Source organism: Pyrgilauda ruficollis, unplaced genomic scaffold (genome assembly GCF_017590135.1).
Source record: "Pyrgilauda ruficollis isolate IOZ18807 unplaced genomic scaffold, ASM1759013v1 scaffold146, whole genome shotgun sequence".
NCBI lineage: Eukaryota > Metazoa > Chordata > Aves > Passeriformes > Passeridae > Pyrgilauda > Pyrgilauda ruficollis.
The window spans coordinates 1-24,833 of record NW_024513210.1 but is presented as its reverse complement, the minus strand read 5'-3'; the positions used below and the strand labels follow the sequence as shown (position 1 = coordinate 24,833).

Genomic DNA, 24,833 nt, shown 5'->3' with positions numbered 1-24,833 from the left:
CTTTTGGCAGCTTCCCATCATGTCACTGTCCCTGTTTCTGTCAGGGTGAAGGCCAGATCATTTTAGTTGACTTGATTTTCCAGGCATTTTGCGGCGCCTTTTCCTGGCATTAGCTTTGATGAGACCAGGAACAGGGAGCAAAAGGGAACACTGTGGGTGGAGAGGGAAGGTTTTTTCAATTTCCATTCCCTGTTTTCACAACCTGTTAATGGGAGTTAGACACACCCAGGCTTGTTTCCCAAATCCTAGCTCAATCTCCTGCTCCCATTTTGATGGAAATCAAACAGCTCCTGTTCTTCCAGCAACCTCCATGGCCAGTGCCATGTCCAGCTCCATGCAGAGAGCCCTGCCAGAAATGGAGGCCTTCCCCTCATGCTCTGCTGTTAACCCTTCTTTCCTTAGCTACAGCCTTTCCTCTTCCATTGCCTCTGTCCTGCCCCAACAGAGACACAGCTCTGGCCTGCCAGGAACCCTCCCCTCCCTCTCCCCCCCAGCCCTGGCCTTCTGCCCGGACTTGGAGCTGCTAGTTCCAGCTCCTCCTTGCTGCCTCTCCCTGTTTCCGGATGGGCCCTGGCCCCCAGCCCTTATCTCCTCCAGCCCCTGGGCTGTTTGCAGAGGAGAGTATAAAGGGGCTGACTGGGAGGGCAGAGGGGGACTAAGAGCAGCACTGGACCACACTGAGTGTCTGCTTGACTCACCACGTCCTGCTGTGTACCATGGGGATGAACGGGCTGCTTATCAAATCAAGCATCTTCCTCCTCCTCCTCTTCTTCCTTCCAGGAGACACCTCACCCATCACAGAGCCGTAAGCTATGCTGGGGGGTCTCTGGGCAGGCAGGAGACCTTGGCTGTATTCCTGTGTCTGTTTCTTTGTCCCTTGTCTTCCATCTAACTTCTTTTATACAGGAATAAAGACCCCAAGGTTGGGTAAAGTGCCTTCTACAAACAGGAACTCTAGTGCTTGAGAGAGATGCAAAACAAGCTGTGAAACTGCGATATCAGTAAAACTTCAGGGGATTGACAGGATTTCAACAAAGTTTTATGCATGAAATTAGTTCTTTTGAAAGACAGCTTTTCATAAATGTTTGTGCAATGAGGCCTTCTTAAGAGACAAACTGTTTTGAAAGGACAATGAAAGGTTTAATTTTGGGTTGACTGTCCTACTCCCAGGCTGAAATGCCCAGGAGCTGGGAGTGGCTTTTTAAAAACGATGATGAGAAGAAAAGGAAGGAACAAATAGCTCAGAAATGGCTTTATTTTTTAATTCACATTTTTCAGCTCAGCCAATGGAATGAAAATTCCCTTCTCAACCAGGGTAATGTGACACTGTAAGACTGTGACTGTCCAGGTTTGTGGGGGTATAGTGTCCTTCACCCACTTTTGCCCCGTTTGTATGTGAAGGGCATTTGTGTTTTGTGCATGTGTGGTAGGAGCTGTGCATGAGGGGTCCTGACATCCCAAAGGCTTTCTCCTTTGGCTTTTTTGCAATGTCTCTTCCTCCCCTGCAAAGCACAGAGCACCTCACCCATTACAGAGCCTATCACAAGGGGTACAGGGGAATTTCTGAGCAAGGCTGCGCTGTAGTGCTTTCATCAAATGCAGGGGAAACAGACAGTGGGATCTGGGGGGCTAGAGCTTGATCCCTGCAGACCAGCTGTTGGAAAAAAAGGTGCCATAGCTTCTGCTACTGCTGAAGGGAATGCTTTGCCTTACTGCTGAGGTGTTGAGGGCTCTTCTCCCATCTGCTCGCTGCTCTGGGTATACCCACTGGAGGCCAGTTCTTGTCCACCAAAATGGGAGCACGGTTAGAATTAGGTGGATCGGGCTTGATTCCCAGATGCAGTAATGGGCAGTGGGATGCCACCGGCAAGTTGCCACCCTGGGAATGAAGGAGGCTGCCCAGAGCTGAGCAGGGATCCCCTGTTGAGCTGAGACAGAGGGCCTTGCTTCCCTGAAAACCTGAAAGTTGTTTGTGTTTTTGCTTAAGATCTGGCACCACGCTGTGGCGGTTTTGAATCTCTGTGAGGAAGGAGAGTAATGCTACAGACGCTTTGCAGTGTGTAGTCAATGGAATTTTTTCACTGGGTACTGGCATTTGTGTGGCTCCTGAATGCTTCTAACCGTGTCTAGCAAAAGTGACAACTGAGTTTCCCCCTGCCTTTATTCAGGATCCCAGGAAGAAGTGCTGCTGTTGTGCCAGAAACTAGAAAGACATATACTTTCCAGATGTTTGTGTGTAAGATTTCCTCTGGTATTTTATATTTGAGATGTCTCTGCTTTCCCCTGCTGCTACAGACATGCTGGAAATCTTGTTACATGCTTAGAAAATGTGCCCTTCTCCCTGTGCAGCGAAAGCTGTAGTCATCAGATTGGCTTATTTGTTCTTTATACACAGCTCCTGTTACCTGTTCCTGCTCCTCTGACCTATCAATCTCCCTTGTTCCTAGGCAGTACCTCGTGCTGGTGCCCTATCTGATCCACACGGATTCTCAAGAGAAAGTCTGCGTTCAGCTGACCTACCTGAATGAGTCTGTGACGCTGAGTGCCACACTCGAGTACCTGTGGGGGAACAGCAGCTTGATTGATGACGTGGTGTCAGAGAAAGACGTGTTCACCTGCATCCCTTTCTCTGTGAGTATCTCGTCCTTGTGGCACGGTCCTTTGTGCCAGGCATAAAATGTAAAGGCACTGAGAAGTAATGACCAGAGTAACACTATGTAGATATTCACTTGCTCTTGGCTAAAGGTGTGTTCATGTCCATCCTCATCACCCTCTTACTGCTGAGATCTCCTTAATATGCTTAATGACTGTGACATGCTGAATCCTAGAAAGCCACCCCCTTTCTAGGACAGGAGAAGAAAGTGGGTTTAGTATATTGACACTCCTGATGGCTGTTTGGTGAAATGGCTTTCCATACCATCCTTCAACATCCTCGATTTGTCACTTGAGTGCCTTCAAATTGTGGTAGAACTTCTGGCCCTCAGGTACTTTCCACCTGGTATATACTGAATTAATGTAAGAACACAGAGCTGTGACTGCCTGTATCTGAAAAAAAACAAACAAAAAAAAAAAACCAAAAAAACAAAAACAAACCAGCAAAGCGGGACATTTATAATTTAATGTAATTGAAAGCCCCAGGGACTATAATGAGTTGTAGGCAACTAGGAAAACCTGATCATTTAGCTCAGAGCCTAGATTATATCTTTGGCCTGAAGAGTGAGGAATTGTTCTTCAGGATGCCAAAAAGGTTGGCATTTTTGTCTTGGTTTGTCAGATGTAGGCTGAAGACTGACTTGGTCACTTGTGAAAGAGACGTAGAGATGTCTGGCATGTCTGGTTTGGAAAAGGAAATGTTCTGTGAAGACTAGGGACATAACGTGAAAGAGAAGACAGACTATTCCATTGCTTGTGAATGTCAGAAGGAAAAGGATGGAAAGGTTTGGTCAAGACACTAAGAATTTTTAAAAATTGGGTGCTAGAGCTAGGAGTTCCTTTGCTGCTCAATACTTGCACAATCACTGCACAGCAGGAGGAATGGGTAGGAATATGGGAAAAATAAAAATCAGTCTCTTGTTCCTCCTACCTCTGTGTTGGATCCATCAGGATTACATTAGAGCTCTCATTTCATGAAGGCTGGTTCAGTTCAAGAAGCCTTTAAATGTGGTCTGTTACACAGTTTCCTTCTTTCCAGCTTCCAAAACCAAGACTCCCATTACCCTACGTGTTTCTCACTGTGATGGTGAAGGGGGCCACGCTGCAGTTTAGCAGCCGCAAGTTGCTGGTGGTCCAGAACTCTGAGAGCTTGGTCTTCATCCAGACAGACAAACCCATCTACAAGCCCGGACAGACAGGTACCAGGAGAGGGGTGGAGATATGCATTTGAAACAAACATTTGTATTAAAACTGTTGGATCATGCTGGCCAGATGTCATTTGCTTTCAGAGGGGGTCAGAACTGCAACCTCATGGCTGAGACTTATGTTTTCTTGTTCCATTATGGGAAAATTTGGGGAATCTTTAGGTGCATGCACATATCAGGGGCACCTGCACCCTCTCCCTTTCTCACTGTGGGTTCTGCTGTTGTGATCCATGCAGTTAGGAGATCTGCATTAAAACCAGGAAAAAAATGGATATTTATCCTATAGAGAGCAGTGCCAAAACTCAGACTAAGTAATGAAATAGCTTCCAAAGCAGCAGCTGATTTTGCTCAATGAAGACAGAAAGAATTATGTAAGCTATTTATTTCTTCTGGGCCAGTGATCTCCTAAATTTGGCCTGGATAAAAACAAATGTCCTAAAAGAGGTACTGAATTCTCTCTCCATCCAGAGCCAACACAAACTTGCAACCAAGTGCTGAAGTAATTTGCTTGCATTCATCCTTCCTAGGAAGTCAGTCTACTTATAACAAAATTAGAAGACCCATGTGAATTCTGGCATAAAAATGCAAAGTAGAAAAAGGCAACTTAAATTAAACTTTGGTCCCAATCAATTGGATTCTGATGCCTGTGATCGGTAAGATGTTCACACTGCCGTGAATTTGCTCTTAACATCCTCTTATTCATGTAACCATAGTAGATGGGCAACCTTCTAGCATGACCTAGCATCCTAGTAAATGGAATTTCCTTAGAAGAGAACAACTCTGTTGTCTGTTATACCATTTGTTTTTGCAACTGATTTTTCTGGTTACCAATTGCACGGTGGAACGTCACTGTCTTTCTCCATCAGTCCTGTTCAGAATTGCTTCTCTGGATGAAGAGTTCCGACCTGTGAATGAAATGGTAAGCGTGATACTTGTTTTTCAACTTATTTGGCCTTAAGTCAAATGTGGGTAAAGGGAGGAAAAATAGTCTCTCTTGGGGAGAGCTCTCAGTATACTGAGATAACTGTGAAAATTCTGGGTCACCTTAGATCTTTTTAACAGGACCTGTTGTCAAATTTCTGCACAAACCTGCCTTCTGCATTATTGGAAAGGTTTGACAAACTGCAAAGGGACAGTGCTGGTATAAACAGTGAGCAATCTGCCATTAACACAATGTGCACCTGTTCTTATTAGCACTGCAGATCATCCATAGTTAGTAATTAGTAATTTTGGCTGTCTTTTGTGCCTAAGACAAAGGATTGTCCCCGTCTTCTCACACTCAAAATGCTCTGATGACCCATCTGATGAACCAGCAACTTTTTTCCTTACCCCATTGGATGACTAGCTCTTACCCTGAAATGTGGTATAGCCCATGTCATTTGACTGTGTTGCTTGCACTCTGTCTAAACATGCTGCTTCCTTTCTTCTTTTTCTAGATCCCACTGGTGTATATTGAGGTATGTACAAACATTTAATTTACATTCACATCTAATGCACCTCAACCTGGGCAGAGTAAACAGTTGCCTCAACATGATTCTTGTTTATTTTTTGTATTAAGCTGGTCCATTATGTTAATTTAACTATACAGAATTTTAACTCATATGGTGGCTACCATGTACCTGGGCCCAGGTTACAGCTTCCCTGTCATCCTGCTGTGTGCTTCCCCCAAAACTCTTTTAGTGCCCTCCACTCCTGGCCTGCAGCCTCCTGAACCACAGGGGCTGTCCCTTCCTTCACTGCTTTTGCTAGACCTCATTGCAGACTCCCATTGTTCTCACAATCTCCTTGTGATCACATTTTCTGTAGGACCCAAAGAAAAATCGTCTGTACCAGTGGACAAACGCAGAGTTAGAGATGGGATTTATACAGCTGTTCTTCAACCTCACCTCTGAACCTATCCAAGGCACCTACACCGTGGTGGCACAGAAGGCCTCTGGGAAGAAAGTTCAGCACTCTTTCTCTGTGGAGGAGTATGGTAACTGTCACTGCAGTTTCAAGTTCCTAACAGTTAGTCCCATGGGACATGAAATCTTAACTGAACAGTGTAGGGGATCTGACCAGGATGCCCAGCATCGCTGGAAATTTGTTTCTGTGTCCTTTCCCTCCCAAGAATCATGTCTTTAGGAGGAGAAGAAGCACTTGAGTGACCTATCTTCTCTCCTCCCTAAGCCCCAGATCATGGAGTGCAGCTCTCCAGAGCGCCCACCTCAGCAAGGCTCCTATCAGGAGGAGCAAAGTGCTTGGATCAGTCTGTGCTGACAGCCACAAGCCTTTCCTCCTTTCTGAAGTGTTTTTAGGCCACAGCCCCATCTCCAATTGGCTACATACCTGTCAAATGTCACACCATAAGTCTGGGTCTAGGCTGGGGCAGTCTAGACTGTAAATTAAGATCTTGCCTTTTCTGCCCCACAAGCTAAGCCTGTAGCTTGTGTGATGCTGTAGGGCCTTAACCTGCCTTTGGTGCTCTCACCTCCATGGCATTTCCATCTGCTTGGCTAGAAAAATGGTATCCCAGTACACACCAGCACATGATAACAAGCAGCAGATCTTGCTACCCCAGCAAGACAGCTGCAACCTCTGTTACATGGTCTGACATGGCCTGGCTCATGCAGCAGAGAGCTGTCCTGGTAGATGAGTCTCAAAGTGCTTTGATCTCTTCCAGTTGCAAGACTGTGCTCTGTCCTGCACCCTGAATTCCCTCCTAGTTCTCCCCAGACAGTCACCATTCATTTCCCCTCCTGCAGCTGGTTGTGGATGGGATATATCACTGGAGAAGCCAGGGTGTCTTCCTGTTTTGAACACTGATAAGATCTACATGCTCTGAAAATGCAGAGACCAGGCTGCAGTCTGTATATTTGTGGGAAAAGTCTACTGATTTTTCTCTCTGTTTTACTGTATCCTACTGCTGTGGGACTGATAACCCATGTGTTACCTATGAAGCTGCTGTATTTTAATAGCTGGTGTAATAATCTTGTCTTCTTACCTGGCACAATGCTTGGCTCAGGGGTTTTCAATGACTTCAGTGGGATGTGCAGGTGACAGAAGCCTCTAAAATCTGACCATTTATCCTCTAAAATCTGACCATTTAGATGTAAAAGGTTTTTAGGTAATTTGTAAGAACAGCCTCTGAGCGCCTTCATGTGTCATTCTGATGTTATTCCCTACCACATAGACTGTTTTCCTTTGGTTCTGCTGCAGTGCTGCCAAAATTTGAAGTGACAGTGAAAATGCCCAAGGTGATCAGCATTCTGGATGAGGAGCTGAAGGTGACAGTTTGTGGACTGTGAGTGCCATTCTTTCAAGTTCTGCTTGGTTTCAGTGTTTTCTTGAGTTGCTGATGAAAGTTCAGTTGGGAGGCTGAGAGATGAGACTTTATTATATTTCTCAATCCTTTTGGGGACCAGCAGGACCAAGCAGACTGTATCTACTGTTAGACAAAAGGCAACAGTGACTGTTTGATGCACGTTGTGTGTAACTTATAGAAACATATTTTTGATCTATTGTTTTTTTTTTAAATTTTTTTTTTTGGTGAGATTATTTCTTGAATATTTTTTGAGTAATTGAGGATTTCACACCAGCTACAGTGCTAGGGATGAGGTCTTTAGTTCAGTTTACTCAGGAATGATGTTTTAGCTGTGTCTTCTGCTTGTTATTGTGGAGAGGAAACCCTAAGGGATGAAGCTGCCCTCTTTCCTTTGGGCCACCTCACTGGATTCCACCTTGCAGTGTTCCATACACCCTGTAGGGAGAGCCGTGGCTTGGGCTGAAGAGTGAGAGTAAAGACCCAGTGCTCATACATGCATAAACCAGTTCTGTCACAATTGGGTGGTTGGGTAGATGCTTGCAACGTGTTCTCCAGGATGAGGGGGACTCTCAACAAAATCAGCATTAGCATATGGTACCAGATTCCTTTCTGCTTTTTATTTCCTATGATGGCCCTGTGTATCCGGGAGGCAGCTCTAGGGAAGACAGCTGGTGTCAATGGGGATGAGCCTGTAATTTTTCTACGTCCCTATTACATTCCTCATGTCTCTGTTTTCCTTTCAATCCTCCCTGCTCATAGATACACATTTGGGAAGCCTGTTCCCGGCCTCGTGAACTTCCGTGTCTGCCGGAACTATGAACGTGCAGCCGTGTCCTGTTATGGTGAAGAGTCTAGAGCAGTCTGTGAGGAGTTCTCTGGACAGGTGAGTCAGGATTACTCTGGTGGGAAGAGTGATTGGAGAAAGTGCTATTCAGCATGCCTTGTAGGCACAGGCTTGCTCTGAGTACAAACTTAGTGTTGAAGTGTGGTGAGGCACCGGCATGGGTTGCCCAGGGAAGCTGTGGATGCCCCATCCCTGGAAAGTGTTCAAGGCCAGGCTGGATGGGGTTTTGAGCAGTCTAGTCTATTGAGAGATGACCCTTCCTATGGCAGGGGAATTGAACTTAGATGGCCTTTAAGCCCCATTCCAACCAAAATCCTTCTGTGACTCTATGGTTCTGTGAAAATCCATGTATTTTAAGGAAGGCTGAAGGATGAGAGAAGATTGGGTGCAAGATGAAATGTGAAAGGTAAAAATAAGGGGGAAGGTCTGAGTAGTGAGAGCAGTGTGTGTAAAGGCTGGAATCTGATGGAGAATTAAGAGCTGAAAGAAATAACAGAAAGGTCAGATGGATGTAGATACTGTAGGAGCAAGGATAGAAAAGCCATGAGCAATGAGAACAGAGCTGGAGTTGGCTTACACTGGAGACTGTGTGTGGGGACAGAAGCTGGTGTTAGAGGAAGGAAAGGAGCAGAAACCAGGAGAGAGGCTGATGCATTTTGAGCAAGAGGGAAAGAAATATGGGTTTAGCTGCAGTGGTAAAGAGAGACAGAAAAAAACCCCACTTTTTTCACCTTTTACCTGGCAAGAGCAAAACTGAAAGGTGTTTGGAGCACAGACAGGTGCAACAATACTGGGTTAATTGGCAGAAGTTGGAGTAATAGCTTGTGGAAATCTGCCAAGAGATGAAAGCATTTAGAAGATGTTCTTGTGGTCCCTGGACTCTGCTACAGCATGAGCCACATAAGTCTACAGCTACCTCTGCCACTACTGTAGCTACAAATGTCAAAAGAAAATATAAGTACTGTGGCACTAACCTCTGTTCTAGGCACCTCTTCTGTGGAGACTTGCCTTGTACATGAATTTGCTGAAGAGAGGTGGCAAGCTTTGGAAATACTTTTCCAGCTGTCATCCTCTTTTTACAAATACAGCGGCTTTGGTTTATGTATCACTCATATGGCTTACACATTTTAAGTAAGCAGCTTTATTTTCTAACAAGCCTGATGCCTGACAAACATTTCTTATGTGACACACAGTGACTAATTCCCTATGCACTCGTACCAAGTGTTGGCAGCTTCAAGCTTCACAAACATACACAAAAATTGTCTAGTTTGCAAACTCTTTTTTCCTAATGTTGCTGTAAATAACTCAATATGCTTTTTGCTAAGTTATTTGTGTCTTTTTCAAGTTTTGATAACAACAGAGGTAGATTATCTGTGAGTTTATGGGCTTCTCTTTCAGTTCAGAGCAACACACAGTGATGGATTCATTAAGTTGAATAAGCATTGTATAAATGAGAATATAATGGTCTTGTTTTCCTCCAACAGACAGACATCTATGGCTGCATTTCTGAAGTGGTAAAGACCAAATTATTCCAGCTCAAGAGAGGCGGATATGAGAATAAGCTCCGTGTAGAGGCTAAGATTAAAGAGGAGGATACAGGTATGGATCATCTGGATGAAAAAGCCATGTAATGGGCCCAGGAGAGACCAGCAGAAGAGCCTGCCCAGTAGGAATGAGGGATAAAAGCAGACTCTCTCTCTTCTGGAATCTTTGAGTTTTCCTGCCTCTAGTCCAGGACTATCAAGCAAAGAGTTTGTCCAGCAAAGGAGGGTTGGCCTAGGGTAAAAGGAATTCTGGTCAGGCAGAGGCAAATTAGTTCTTCATGCTTCTTTCTGCAGGAGTGGAGTTGACTGGAACAAGCTTCTCTGAGATCACAACCACCATTAGCAGAATCATATTTGAGCTTTCAGATACTTACTACAAGCGAGGAGTCCCCTTCTTTGGGCAGGTAGGGAAACCATGAGAATGGAATGCCATGAGTGCCAAGCAATGATGCCACTGAACCTTCTGGTGAGATGTATGTCCCAACTCTGCAAGGGTGCTGGACCTCAGTGCTGCTAATCCCTGTGGGTCTCCTTTCCTCTGAAGGCTCTCAAACTGGGGAACAGCCACTGAGAGCACAGCCTCCATTCTGTCCTTGTGCCTCTGCCTCTCCAGTCCACTAAAATTCTCCTCCTCCAGTCACCTGTTTAATTGGAGGCTTCAGGGGTGTGAGTGCATGTCATTCTCCACATCCACTTCTCTGACCCAGAGGCAGAGATAAGAAAGAGTCAGAGAAGTAGTATTCAGAAAGTTTGCAGCTGTCTCTGAAAGAGATACATGTAAAGAGCTGTTGAGGCTTCCTTGTCTGACACAGGCTCAGTGTCTTTACCTCGGTGTTCTACCATTCTTGTTCAAGGGGTAGCCATCCCTCTCCTTCTAAACTGAACTGGTTTTGCTCCTCCAGGTGAAACTAGTAGATGGGTCTAATGCTCCAATCGCCAATGAAACTGTGAGAATTTCTCTTCAAGGAGGACAGGAACAAAACTATACAACAAATGAAGAGGGTGTGGCAGAGTTTGCTCTAAACACTTCTTCATTGGCCTTGGAAAATGTTGGAATTAGGGTAAGTCCTTTGGACAGAGAAGATAATGAAGCCCCCCACAGGGCTGGAGGGGAAGCTCTAAAATTTATACTATATATGCAAAAGTAGTTAGATTATTGTTCCTTATTGTTTGTGTGAACCTTGACACCAGTTTGGTGGAAATAGTCATACAGCAGACTGAGGTTCTAGGTCACAATTGCACTTGTAAATATCTGATTTCTGCTTGGCAATTGCAATACAGGGTTAGAAGGAACATCAAGAGATCATAATAGTCCATTCTGCTCCAAGACATCACCAGCCCTATCTAATCAAGAGTGGGTCTGTCTCCCATCTGCACATCTCAGAGTTTAATTTAGTATTCCAAGTTTCTAAGTACAGCTCCTGTTTTTTTTTTTTTTTTTTTTTTTCAAGTTTCTAAGTACAGCTCCTGGGGGGTTTTTTTTGTGTGTGGGGGGGAGTTGGGTTTTTTTTTTTTTTGTTTTTTTTTTTCTTTTGTGTGTGGGGGGAGTTGGGCTTTTTTTTGTTTGTTCCTTTAGTTTTGCTTTGTTTTGGTTTGTTGTGGAATTTGTTTGTCTGGGACAAGCAGGTGCTGCTGAGCATCTTTTTGTTAGTGGGAAGCACAATTTGTTGTGTAATATGCATATTTTGTAATATCACATCCTGGAGTAGGGGAGAATATTTATGTCTGGAATTATATTTGCTCTACTCCCTACAATTCCCTTGTCACAGACTAAAACCATTAAAAATTTTCCAGAAGTTACTACTAGATAGCTGAAGTTTTCAGATTTTTGCAGTATAAAGAAAAGGCAAGGATTGCCAAATAATGAGAAAGATAAAGAAAAAAGGGCACTTGAGGCACATCAATTGCTGAAGCGCCCTTCTAAATGTGAAAGTTCTTCCCCTTGCTCTCATTTTTAAGAGGCTCTGAACTCTTTCCTCCTAAACTTCTATTCAGTTTAGGTTTTGAATTATTAGTTGGAGATTGTCCTTCTTTTCCATAGCATCTGTAGCTTGATCTTGGGACTGGTAATATCTGAACAGCACTATCCCTTCTTCAGTGCCAGTGATAAGGAAAGAAATGAAAATTGGCTTTTTTCCCCTTTAGACTAACTAGAATATTAGAGTGGGCAAGGTATTAATGTAAAAGGCCCTTAAAGTGACACTGATAGTAAACAAAAATCTGATATGATTCAGATGGTTTGACACAAACCCCAGCTTCTCTGGGAGTGAGATAATTCCCAATGATTTGCTAAAGATACCACCATCCTGTCTTGCACTTTCCAAACTCATGTGTTGGCGTTTGTTTTTAAATTTTTTATTTTGTAGACTTCCTTGTTACTTCAGTACCAAAACAATAGTAAAGCTTTAATACTAGGCCATGAATTTTTGTCTCCAGTTTGGCCACCTGTGTTTGAGGATCTGTGTATGTATTTTCTCCTTTTCCAGGCAGTTCATAAAAAAAACATCTTCTGCTATGATCGTTCCTGGGCTGTTCCATCTTATGGAGAACGTTATCTCCAACTGAAGCGCTTTTACTCTCCCAGTAATAGCTTCCTCAAAATTGAGCCCAAGTCCAAGCCACTAAGCTGTGGCTCCTCCACAGAGATCTGGGTGCATTATATCCTTACTCCAGCTGCTATAGGAGAGCAGAAGAAAATCACCTTTTACTACCTGGTAAGTTTGCACCTGCCGTACAGTGAGGTCATTGGCAATTATAGGGGGTTAGAAATAAAAGCTGTGGTTTGTGGCCGTGGTCTTTAAACACTTTCTTGTCATCTTTTACACATTCTTTAGAAATAAAAAGGAGGAGTTGGGAATAAAAAAGTAAAGATGTCCCTGTACCCTCTGGGTGAGCACAGGGATTCTGCCACAGGGAGGCAGAGAGCTGGGTGTGAGCAGCAGACAACAGAGCTCAGTTGCTCTCTTTGCAGGGTCCCTCACTTTCAGGTTTGGCTAATGCAAAACCACAATCACAACAATGTTTCTCCTTCCATTCAGGTGATGGCCAAGGGAAACATTAAGCAAGGAGGCACTCACATTCTGGATTTGGACAAGGAAAGTGGTGAGTTCCACTCCCCCACCAAATTTTCACTCTTATGGAGGGCTAGGCAACTGTGGCAGACATGCAGGGATCAACATGTGCATGTCCTCTAAGATCTGGAAGAAGTTTGACCTTTATTTTCTCTGCCTTTAGGCTTTTCACAGATTTGCTCTAATCCCCTGTGCCACTATCTTTCTCCTGACACTGCATTTTCTGGGGCTCCAGTGCTCCTCAGAGATACATCTCATAGTCTGTTTTTAGAAGCTGAAGCAAAATTCAGCATATTTATGCACTGGAAAACAGGCCTTTTCAGTCAGACAGGGAGACTTACACATTGCTGTGAGCACCAATTCATCCCGCTTGGATGCCTGGAATTTCATAGTGGCTAGGATAAAGTTCAGCATAAAGTCAAACCTAGAATTTTGACTGCTCCAAGAGAAATTTTTTTGCACCTTAACTTTTTGCCATTGTTTTGTTTGCTAGACAATGGTGTCTTCTCACTACAGCTGTCTGTACAAGCTGATATTGCTCCAGTGGCCCAAGTGCTTGTCTACACCACGGTCTCCAGCAAGGAGGTGATTGCTGATTCAGCCAAGTTCCACACAGAATTGTGTTTCAACAATAAAGTCAGTGTCCACTTCCTGAGGGAGCAGCCACCAGACTGCAGTGTGTTCAAGCTCACTTATTTAGATTCAGCCTGGTTAAGCTAATTTCTTTAAGTTCACTAACACTGGACAGGCAACATCCCAATTGTTGTAGGTAGCTTCACTGCTTACACTGGTTTGTGCTAACCTGGAGGAGATCAACTGCTGGAAAAAAAGTGCTAGCAGAGGCTACACTGATAAAGCCCCCTTTATCAACTGGTCAAACTGCTGATCCTGCAGATGGTCCTGGCTAAGAAAAAAGGAACAACAGCAAGGTCTTTGCAAGCTTATTTTCTCTTCACATATGGTTTCTGGGTGCAGTACAGTGACTGGACATAGTTCAAGGACATGCTCTACTGTCTGATCACATCTCGCTCCTATGTGGGATTGTCTCATCACACTCACAATGACCACAAAACCCACAACATTAAAAATTTTGTGAGCAATTGTGATGCTTGAAGTTGCCAAGAACTCTTGGTGCTGATTCCCCTGGCACTGCTGGAAGGGAACAGTAGCCCAGAGGAAGTGTAGAGGGAAGTGTGCATGCATATGGGGACCTTGTAAAGTTAGAACTGAATGCACTCAACTGGAAGGAAAAGTCCTGTGAGAGTAGGGCATCTGTGACGTAGCTTTTCCTGTGGTTACAGGTGGACTTAAGCTTCTCCCCTTCGGAAGGCCTGCCTTCCTCAGATGCTCACTTGCAGTTCCGGGCCTCCCCGAACTCCCTCTGTGCTGTGCGTGCTGTGGACAAGAGTGTTCTCCTCATGAAGCCAGAGGCTGACCTGTCACCCACCTCTGTAAGTTCGTGGAACAAGTCAGAGCCTGCTCAGAGCAAGAGCAGCCACTGCTGGAGTGGAAGCAGGGAACAGTCCCTCTTGTCAGAGCTGACACAGGGAGGCTCCCCTGTGCTGCTTCTCATCTTCCCCCAGTGGGCAAAAAGATGAGAACTGGGCAGCAGTTGTTTCTTAGGGGTTTTGTGTGATTTTAGGGATGGCAGTGAGAAAGCCCTTTTAAGGGGCCTGCTTGTCTTGGCCAAAGCCAAATGCTGTTGTGTGTTTGATGATAATTTTTCAGTTATTCTCCTCATGCATGGATTAATTTTCTTGGGGTAGCATCTGGAAGTGTCAAAGAGTTTATTTGCTTTTTGCCAAGCAGAAAATGACAATCCCTGAGTAAGGACAAGATATTGCAGATGGTTTGGCCAATGTAATTTTTTACATATTTGAACCATAATAACCAGAGTAACATGCAGAGCATAAAGAAAAGAGTCAGTATCTCCAAATTTTGATACTTTTTTTGATTCCCAAACTCTTATTGCTCTCAGCACAGGGAGAACCGTGGCAATGTGGATGTATGAGCTGGTGATGTGACTGTTATGGTGCTTGCATCCAACTCCCTCAGTTGTGTTTCATAACAATGGACACTAAAATGCCAAATACTCTCTCTCTGCCAAGGTGTATGACTTACTTCCAGTGAAGGAATTCCATGGCTATGTCTATGATTCAAATGTACCCTTGGAGGAGACCCAGTGGAATTGCGTGACTGTGGAGCCAATACTTCGGGATGGGATCACCTATGTCCCAGTAATGGGGGTGAATGAAGAGGACACGTACAGCATCCTAAAGGTATAGCCCCCCTGGCCTGGTTAGGGAGTGGAGTGGAAGAATGTTTGAGAATGCTTAAGCCTTCTGTGGCATCGTGAAACTTAACATGGGAAGGGTTTCCGCATCTGAATGATCTGACACTTCTTTTTATCCAGAGGCATATCCAGTGAGGGTCATAAGCTTTACTTGTCTTGCCAGATATGCTTCACACTTGGTGGAAAAGGGATTGGTCTCAAAGTTTTCTTACAGTAAGAAATAAATAAAGACATAAATCAGTATGTCCTTGAGCTGCATTGTATTGTCCTTGAGCTGCATTGTAGCCACAGATATTTCATTCCAGAGAGAAAACTTTATATCTACTTCCTGGCTAATCCTGACCCCTAGGCTGAAATTGGACTGGAATCAGTGTCCTAGAAAAAGAGGAGATATATCCTATTATCTCTCTGAGCCATCCAGGCAATCAGACCCAAGGATCAGGGGATCATCTCAAGGTCCAATCCATACACAGTAACATCTTCTCCATTTTGAGGCAGTAAAATGCAAATCAAGTCTGTTGTGTAAACATCAACAGGATTCAGTAACAAAAAAGCATGTTTGTTTTTTCTCCCATAGGAAATGGGTTTAAAGGTTTTCACAAATACCAACGTGAAGAAACCTTGGTTTTGTGGCCCAAGTAATCACATGTATCCTCATTCATCAGCTGGCACAGAAACACCTGTAGCCATGGCTGCACCACCCATGTATGCAATGAGGACAAGCGGTAAGGGAACTCCGTTTTGTTATCGCTTCTCTTCTCAACAGAGATCCTGTTTGTGTTTTGGGGTGAATACTTAAACAAGAGCTGTGGTTGTGAATTGAAACCTTGGAAGCAGCACTGAGCTGATGGGTTTGCAGATTTCAGCGTCTGAGTGGGTTGTGTAGGTCTACAGACAACTTTGGTAACTCTGCATAAGAAATCAGCAGAACCAGATAGTGTTCAAAGACTGGCAGAGCAGAGATATTATCCTGCTGATAAATTCTCTGTTCATTAGGCTTTTACAGTAGGCTTCTATTCCTAGATTATCACTTACAGAGTCTCCAGTACCATTTTCAGGCTGTTCTCATTGACTCAGCCAGTCTTAGTATGGTCAAAACTAGGAAGTGGATGGCAAATTTTCCAGCGATGAGTTGGTAGACTTTGGGATCTTAGCATGGTAAGACATATACGATAGAAGTCCAGTCTTAAATGGACCCATCCTATTATCCTATTTTTAAGGGCTATCTTAGCTCTTACACTGTAACAGTTTGGGCAACAGAGTTGGCCCTATCATCCTTCAGTCTCATATTAAGGAAAATATCTTAGCATTTTTAAGTTATTCTAGCTGGATAGCTGATTCAGAGCGTTTTCTTTTGCACTGGAACCTGTGCTTTTGTATGTGTCCGGTTTGAAAACAATTTCAGCTTCTGACAGAAGTTGATAACATGGAGGACAGATGCCATTTAATTATTTTAAACTGAAATAAGCATCACTAAGAAGACTGAAATACCACAATAGAAAAACACAAATGAGCTGCCTGCCACTTTTGCCAGGAGCAATGTGATAGCTCTGATAGCATCTTTCACCTGTCCCTGAGACTTCTCAGGCTCTGGAGATGCCTGTTGCACAGTTAATATGAATACTTGTTGGCTACTCAATTGTTATCTAAATGCAGAAATTCAATTAGGCAAAGTAAAGATGAAGAAAATTAGAATTTCCTTAATAACTTTTATTCTTTTTCTTCTTGGATGCATTTCTCTTTGTGAAAGCCGTGCAAACCAAGTCCCACCCACCCCATCTTTGTTTTCCAGTTATTGAAAAGTAAAGTAAAACAAAATGTTTTAACAAATTTCATCCCAAACACAGAATATTTTATTTGGAATAAATTTTTTATGTGAAAAATTTGTTTTAGTTAAAATGTCTCTTTCTACCCTTCCCGTATTCCAGCTGCATGTTTTTATTTTGACCATTTTCAGCCTAGTTCTTGAGGAGGCCATAGCTTTGACAGGAAGTTGATACTCTGAGTCACAATGACCCTCCAAAAAACATTACAACAGAGGGATGTTCCATTGCTGGCTGGCCTGATTAGGGTGGAGAAGAACATCATATGAAGGCTGTGCCTGAAAGAGAACAGGCTGCTTGCATGGAAGGTCCTAAATAGGCTTTTGGTCTAAATCCTTTTTTTAAAATCTTGTAAAGTGCTGGCTTCCAACTTTGAAGTCTGCTGTAGACCAGCAGAAAATAATGGAAGGCTAGGTCTTCTTGCCAATAAGCCCTGGCCCTGAAACTCCACTGCTGTTGGTACCATAGCTCACTACAGCCACAAGCTTCTGCTTCTGATTGACACTTTCTCAGACTGAAGCATGATGCTGATATAGGTCTTGCTTGTTTGGAATTATCAATAGTTGATTTATTTTTCATCTCACCACATTCAGGCATTCTGTCAGAGAGACATTCTAACCAGTTAAGCACTCCTGAAGAGGTGACAGAGACAGTCCGAAAGTATTTCCCAGAAACCTGGATTTGGAGTTTAGTACCTATAAGGTGAGTACCTTGGGCTACCTCATTCCTTTTTAATAAAATTGGGTTTATAAGATGAAAACATGAGTCCCAAAGTGTTTGTCCTTCATTGTTTGCAGAGACCATTTGGCAATCCTCTGAGATGAAGTTACTTTCAGCCATTGTTAGGTTTGTCCAAAGAGTGGACTGGAAGAAGATGTAGAGCGGTCCTAGAGTAGCAAATGTACCGTGTCCCTTCATTCACACAGCAGATACTGTTCAGTAGGCCAAATGGGGTGCAAGTAGTCACCAAAATGCTGTAACATTGATCCCTCTGTCCTTGCTGTCTGCTTCACCAGCTCTGAGGGAAAAGCTGATCTAGAAGTGACCATCCCTGACACCATCACCGAGTGGAAAGCCAATGCATTCTGCACTTCAGCAGACACGGGCTTTGGCCTGTCCCCGACAGTGTCCCTCAGAGCCTTCCAGCCCTTCTTTGTCGAGCTCACCATGCCCTACTCTGTGGTGCGTGGGGAGTCCTTCACGCTCAAAGCCACCGTTTTCAACTACCTGCCTGCCTGCATCAGGGTAAGGGAGGTTAAAATTACCCTCTGTAGCTGTGTACCTTCTTGTGCACCCCTTGCCTTCGCCTAGCCTTCTTATCTTATCTCTCAGTAGCCCTAGACCCTTTGCCCCAAACTTTTTATGTTATTTCTCCTATATACTCCAAATGCAGAACCCACAACTCCAGTTCCCTGCTCCTTTGCTGCTGGAGAAATAGCTGTTTCTATGGCTTCCTAGCTCCCTGTTTCACATGATCACCCTTTCTTAATTGCACCTCTTTCTACAACTGACAGGTCAGTGTGACTCTGGCACAGTCTACTCATTTCCTGGCTACTCTGGTGGAAAAGCAGAAAGAATCTCATTGTCTCTGTGAGAATGTGAGGAAAACCGTGGCTTGGCTGGTGACTCCCAAATCTCTAGGTAAAGGTCTCAGGGTGCTGAAAACTGTAGGAAGGGTTTCTTTGTGTTGTTCTCCCTGTTCAGTATTGGATACTAGAGCAACACATTTTCCTGGGAAGAACTTCAGTTGCTGATTTGGGTGGCAAAGACTGATATTTGGGAGGCAAAGACTGGGAGATTCATGGGGTCCAACTGTGTGTCTGGCATCACATGTGGTATCATCAAGTCTTATAGCCCTTGGACATCATCTCCTGAGGCCAGAGATATTGCTGGCCAGCAGAGATGTTCTGCTAGCTCCTTTCCTCCCAGAGATTAGGGAGGACATGGGATCTTCACATTGGCTTTCACTGTTGGTGTGGTAGCAGCTTTGGTGTGCATGCAGGGCAGCGATGTGCTGAATGGCAGTGGGGCTGGTTGCACTCAGCTCTGTGGTGTCCTAGGTTCTGTGAAAGAGTCCCTAAAAGAGAGTCACCTTTCAATGACAGCACAGCTCATGCAGAGATCTTTTTGTGGGAAAAAAGCAGGGCCCAGCTGTGACAGAAATCTCCATCCATGAGCCTGCAAATTGAAACTCCTGAACATAGCAGTGAATCCCGTTGCCCAGGTCTGCCTGGCAGGGCTGACTGACCCCTGTTTCCTCCAGGGCAGGTGGAGCTCTCAGTGACCACCGAGGCCCTAGAGAACCAGCAGCCCTGCGGGAACTACATTGTGGAGACCCCTGAGAAAGGGCGTAAGGACACGGTCATCAGACAGCTGCTGGTGGAGGTACGTGGGCTGTGGGAAGGGAGGACTGAGCCTTTAGCTTACACAGTACAGGTACAACTGGATGGATGCTAGATAATCTCATCCAGCTCCCTTTCTTGTTAAAGGTTGGACCAGATGATCTTTTGAGATCCCTTCTAACCTGGCCTGGTCTATGGTTTTATGGCATCACTATGCAGCATGGCAGTATGATTGTTTTACATCATCTTTGTACTTTGGCAGGGCTGCATAAAGACTTCAGCTTAATAATGTGCCTTGTGTCTCCTGGTGCATTATCTTGCCCTGTCTTCTACTATAACAGGACTCCTACTGCAATCCATCCTTCCCTTTAGCTCCCATCTGTCACCTCTTTCTTTACAGACTCTCTCCTTCTTTTGACACACCCCCTGTAAATGTGCCAGTCAGCACATGCTGCCTCTCAGCTAATTAAGTGGCGAAGCAAACTGCATCTTTAGCTGAGTGTTTTGCAATTTCGGTTTGGTAACAAAGACTGGCACCAGGATGAAGGGGAGGGGTTCACAAGCACCTATGGGAATTTGATGACTGTAAAGAAATCACCTTAAAACTACACATGAAATCATGTCGAAATTTTACAGCTTACCCATTTCCTGTGGCAGGAAGAGTTGCTGATGTGATGTGGAACAGAAGGAAATACTATGTGGCAGTATTGGATAGCCTTTACAGGAAATCGTTAGTTTATTATATAGGGTGGTAATCTGGCAGTGAGGTTCTATGTTCTGAGCTTTCCTCTGTATCATAAAACCCCCTGATGTTTGCCCACCATGTGCTATCAGTAGTGTCAACAGATACTACAGTGTACTACATCCTCCCTTTCAGTTGTTTGCATGCACAATTTTTTTCTCCTAAAGCATCTGCAGCATTACAATAAATAGCACTGCAGACTTCTCTTCAGCACAGGCCCCTGTAATGCTGCAGTCCCTTTGTCACAAGGATGTTAAGTGTCTCTCTCACTGTGTGCAATAGTTGCAGGTCATCCATTTGATGGTCCTGCAGTGTTCTCCTCTCTTTTTCCTGTCCTTCCTCCACATACAACACCAGTCATTTAGGATCACATTTCTTTTATTTGCTTAAATTATTTCAGAGCTCTATATTTCAGGGAATGTTTGTGACTGCCTTTCCTTCTTCAGTTCCCTCATTTTTCTTTTTACATATCCCTCTGTCCTTGTGAGGATTCTTGTCTATATTTCCTATCTCACTAATTTCTCATCTCTCTTGTTTTCCTTCATCTCATCCAAGCCTGAAGGAGTTGAGAAGGAAACAACCCAGAATTCTGTGCTCTGTGTAAAAGGTAAAGCCCACTCTTTGCACACTCTCTATTTGTTCCTGTGTGGTTTGATGGGTGGGGTGTTGGAGGCCTTTCTCTGTCATATTCCATGTAGTCTGACATTTTTGGGTAGTCAAAACATGCCCCATTGGTAGGGAGTTTGGGACATAAGACAGAAGAAAGGCCTAAAGAATTGTCCATCCTCCCTAAGCATCAGGGTATGAGCTAGGACAGATTTAGCATGGCTGTTTGCATCCCTGCTCTCTTTAGTTCCAGCACTGGAGTTACAAGTCCTCTTGTTTTCTTGCACACTCAGGAGGAAGTTGTAGACACATGATTTGCAGTGCCTAGGAGTGGCTGGGAGTGGTTTTCGTGCAGAGATTGTGTTCCAGCCAGGGAAAGATGAAGTAACTGAAATCAGGGCATTTCTAAAATGAAGAGTTCCTGTTGTTGCACCCCCTCCCCTTCCGTTAATCATTTCTTGGAACTGCACTCAAGCTGTTTGGGTAATTTCTTTCTCAGGAGTCCCTGTGAAAGAGGAGTTTTCCCTGTTGCTACCTGAAAATGTGGTACAAGACTCAGGCAGGGCATATTTCTCAGTGTTGGGTGAGTTAACAGCCTGACAGTAGAACCATGTGCTGTTTCTGACTCCTTGTGTTGACCTCCTACCTCACAGCTTTTTCTGTTGGTTTCCAGCACAGCTCATTCTTGTCATTAATCTTGTCTGTCCTGAGCATTTCCCGTCTGTGTGTGCTAATTCTTTTCCCTTTCTGCAAGCCTTTTTTTCTGTCTTCTCACTACCCTCATTTCTCTCATTTCCCTTTTTTCTTTTTCTCTGATGTTCTGTGTTTTTCTCCAGGATCTTTATCAATCCAGATTATCTTTTATTCTTCTCTGATATCTCCTGCATCTGTCATTCAGTAGCTTCCCTGATTCTGACAGCTAGCCCTAAATATTGTTAACATCCCTCTGGTATCTCCTGCTCCTCAGGTGACATCATGGGCACTGCCATGCAGAACCTGCACCAGCTCCTCCAGATGCCCTTTGGCTGTGGGGAGCAGAACATGGTTCTGTTTGCACCCAACATCTACGTCCTGGACTATCTGAATAAGACAGGGCAGCTGAGTGAGGAGATCAAATCCAAGGCCACTGGATACTTAGTGAGCGGTGAGCTGGGACATGGATTTTGCTTCTGCTTTGGCTTTTTTTCTAGATCCTGCCTGGTGTAGGTCTGTCAATGCTGGCCAGGTGTTGAAAGAGGTCTTCTCTCATACACAGATGGTCTCTGCTGTATGCCTGAGGGGGCCCTTTGCTGCTTTTTTCTTTATTATTTTGTGTTGCTTAAGCATTACTGTACCTGATCATTGCAAGCACTTTTCTCATGAGGTGGCAATGGAGTGCAGAGTTGTCACTGCTACAGTCACTCATTCATTGTCATTTATAGGTCCTGCCATCCTTTTGAAGAAAGGCAGGTGTTGCTTTTCCTCGTTCATGGAGGTGGGGATGTACCAGCACTTCATATTGGTTAGGATAGAACTGACCTATGCCTCTCTCAATTGCTTTTGCTGGTGGAGCTATTTTTCTATTTCCCTATCCCTCAGCAGACTCTTTCTTGCATCTGAATCTTGCCTTATCTTTCTATTGCAGGTTATCAGAGGCAGCTGAACTACAAGCACCAAGATGGTTCTTACAGTACCTTTGGACAACGTTATGGCCAACCAGGGAACACCTGGTGAGATTTCAATGCCATCTATGCATCTCCAACATGCTCCTCTTTCTCACCCACACATTTATAATAAATACTGCCTGACAGGAAATAAGAAATGCTGTTGTAGACCAGCAGGCTTTCCAGAGCTGGTGTGATCTCTATGCTGCCTCCTTCTTAATAAATAGGCTACATCAGCCAGCTTATGGCTGAAGTGCTTCCTCCCACCAGTGGCTTCAAGGACCATTACAGACAAAAAGGAGATAGAGATAAAATGGGGAAGAACGGAGCAGGGATTTAACACCCTGACTGAAGAAGGCTGAAAAGTTGCAGTGGCAGCTCTTCTAGACTAGCATCTGCTGAGAAGTCTGCTTGAAAAGATGGTTCCATATGGAAACATATGAGGAAACACAAGTGGAAAAGTTGATAATCCAAGAGCAGTGCTGACTGTTTTTTTCCAAGTGTTTGTAAGCTACTGAGCAAAGACAGGCTGGAGGAGCATGTGTGTTGCCATTTTGACTTATTTAAAAGTTTTGACTTGGTCCTGTATATCATTGCCATGTGTTTTCAATTTTAAGTAAGGATAATAATGGAAGAACTCATCACCCTTAGTTTACTTTTAGTTTCTGAAATGGTAATGGGCTTTTGACAGTATGTTGGCTTTTTACCACATGCCTGCTTCTTTTCCATAACTGCTTGCAACAACTCTTAACAAAAACTCTTTTAACATGTTCTGCTTTACTTTAAAATTCTAGGGGAGTTCTGGGAAATCCATGAAGCATGGATTTACATTTTAAGAGTTCTACCAGCAGACCATGAGCTTGCAGGAATTTAATTATTCTTCCTTGTAATTTTGAGTACTTCTGTTATCCATATTTAGCTAATTGGCATGCAATTACTGATATTTTTCAAAGAGATTTTTTCAAAGACAAATCATTGTCCTTCGAACGGTAGCCTCAACACAAAGAGATCACAGGGTTTTTTGAGCCAAAAATGAGGGACCAAAATAAAAGTGGAAAACAATTTTTTGACAAAAGTTTTTGAGGTGAGGATATAATATACATATGGTCTGACTAATTGGCCCACAGTTTCCCAGGCCCTCTTGCATGTTTCCAGATAGATGAAGTGCACATAGGCCCTCTCAAGTGAAATGGGCAACAGGCCTGCTCAGGCCCTTTCTTTTTCTCACTTTCAGGCTCACAGCCTTTGTCCTCAAGTCCTTTGCCCAGGCCCGGCATCACATCTTCATAGAGGAGAAGCACATCCAGGATGCTTTGCACTGGCTGTCCTACAAACAGAAGGAGAACGGCTGTTTCCAGAGTTCTGGGACACTCCTGAACAATGCCATGAAGGTAGCAAGACTGCCTGGTTGTTTCTTTGTGAGGCTAGAACTTGGCCATATGTCATATGGGGCTAGTTGAGCTTTGTGAGCACAGAGGGAGAGGGGATATTCCCATGCCAATGGCAAATGCTGGGAAGGGAGCTACACACTCTCAGTACCGTCAGCCACTCCTCATAAGACTTACATTCCAGTCCTTTTTCCAGGATCATTGTCTTTCTCTGGAGTTGCTCCAAAGTCTGAAGTGAGGGGTCCAAAACTGAGTGCAGAATTCAATGTGCAGCATCACCAGTGCTGAATACAAAGAGAAAACATCCACTTTCTTATATTCATGTCACCTTTTGAATGTCTGTAGCGAGCGACATAGCTACAGCTTCATTTTGTCACTGTCATTTGCACATTTGATGTGTACAGTATCCTCTTTTCATACATGGCTTAAAGCCAGCACAAGGGGAGACGACGTGATCAGTCTAAGAAAAAATTATAATAAGTAATTTTTTCTTTAGACTGATGATGGGCACTTTTATTTTCACTGTGTCCCAACAGCTCCCCATAAACATTGTCTGTGCACAGTGCGTTCAAAAATAGTGCTGTTTCCTTTTTCCCTTTGCTGATCTAAAAACATCTTGTAACATTGTGACCCTTTAGGTGTTGGGTGACTGTTTGAGATGCTGATTAGGTGCATGAACTGGAAAATAAAGTGGTGCACAACTAGCAAGCCAGAAGGAACGTATTTTCGTTTAATTGTTCCATCACTGTGTTTGATCCAGTGCTGAGGCTCTTCTGGAGCCAGGTTGTGTTTCTTCAGCCAGCCTGGTGAAGGGAGGGCTGGAGACCATGATATTTGTGTGGCACACCCAGGAGGCAGCTCTGTGCTGCTGGCTTAGTTCCCTGAGTACTGCAGTATTTCATCCAGAGTACAACTCACCCACAGGGCTGTGCAAGGGACACAGGGAGACCTCCTTCAATGCAGTGACCTCTTGGTTTTCTTTCTTCAGCTGGAAGGCCACCCTGTTATTGAGCGCACAGAGCTGAACACCAACCACGTTCTGCTATACCTGGAAAAGGTGAGGATGGGGCAGAAACACAGGCATGGAGAATTTTGGCTGCATAGAGCAAAAATCTGGGACTCAAAACTACCATGGCTCTGCTAAAAATGGGACTGAATAATTTACTATCTTTTACTGACTACAAACTTCAAGTTTTTAGACTTAATGCTACTTCTCTCCAAGACCTCAGCCAGCATTCCCTCAACCCTGTGCACAGATTTCCCCAGCAGCAGAGCCTCCCCAAGGATGGGGAATGGTCCCAGTGTTTGCTTCTGCTCCTCAGCCAGCCCTACAGCCCTGTGTCCCCCCGGAGCACGGGTGGCTGGGGAGAGCATGG

The 24,833-nt window shown here is 44.2% G+C and overlaps 1 protein-coding gene across 1 annotated transcript; it reads left to right on the top strand.

Moving 5' to 3' along the window:
* Positions 1-609: 609 nt before the first annotated feature.
* On the top strand, positions 610-24,514 carry LOC121349824 (alpha-2-macroglobulin-like; the record flags this gene model as incomplete). Its single annotated transcript, XM_041460589.1, has 27 exons — positions 610-805; positions 2,448-2,631; positions 3,692-3,851; positions 4,724-4,776; positions 5,294-5,314; positions 5,664-5,832; positions 7,056-7,140; positions 7,921-8,044; positions 9,490-9,604; positions 9,844-9,953; positions 10,452-10,610; positions 12,036-12,263; positions 12,588-12,651; positions 13,114-13,256; positions 13,922-14,071; positions 14,729-14,899; positions 15,491-15,638; positions 17,330-17,438; positions 17,753-17,981; positions 18,251-18,377; positions 19,000-19,121; positions 20,376-20,427; positions 20,926-21,009; positions 21,394-21,570; positions 22,051-22,135; positions 23,304-23,460; positions 24,446-24,514. Coding segments are annotated over exons 1-27 (3,384 nt in total), but the record flags the coding sequence as incomplete, so codon positions are not given.
* Between the last annotated feature and the right edge of the window lie 319 nt (positions 24,515-24,833).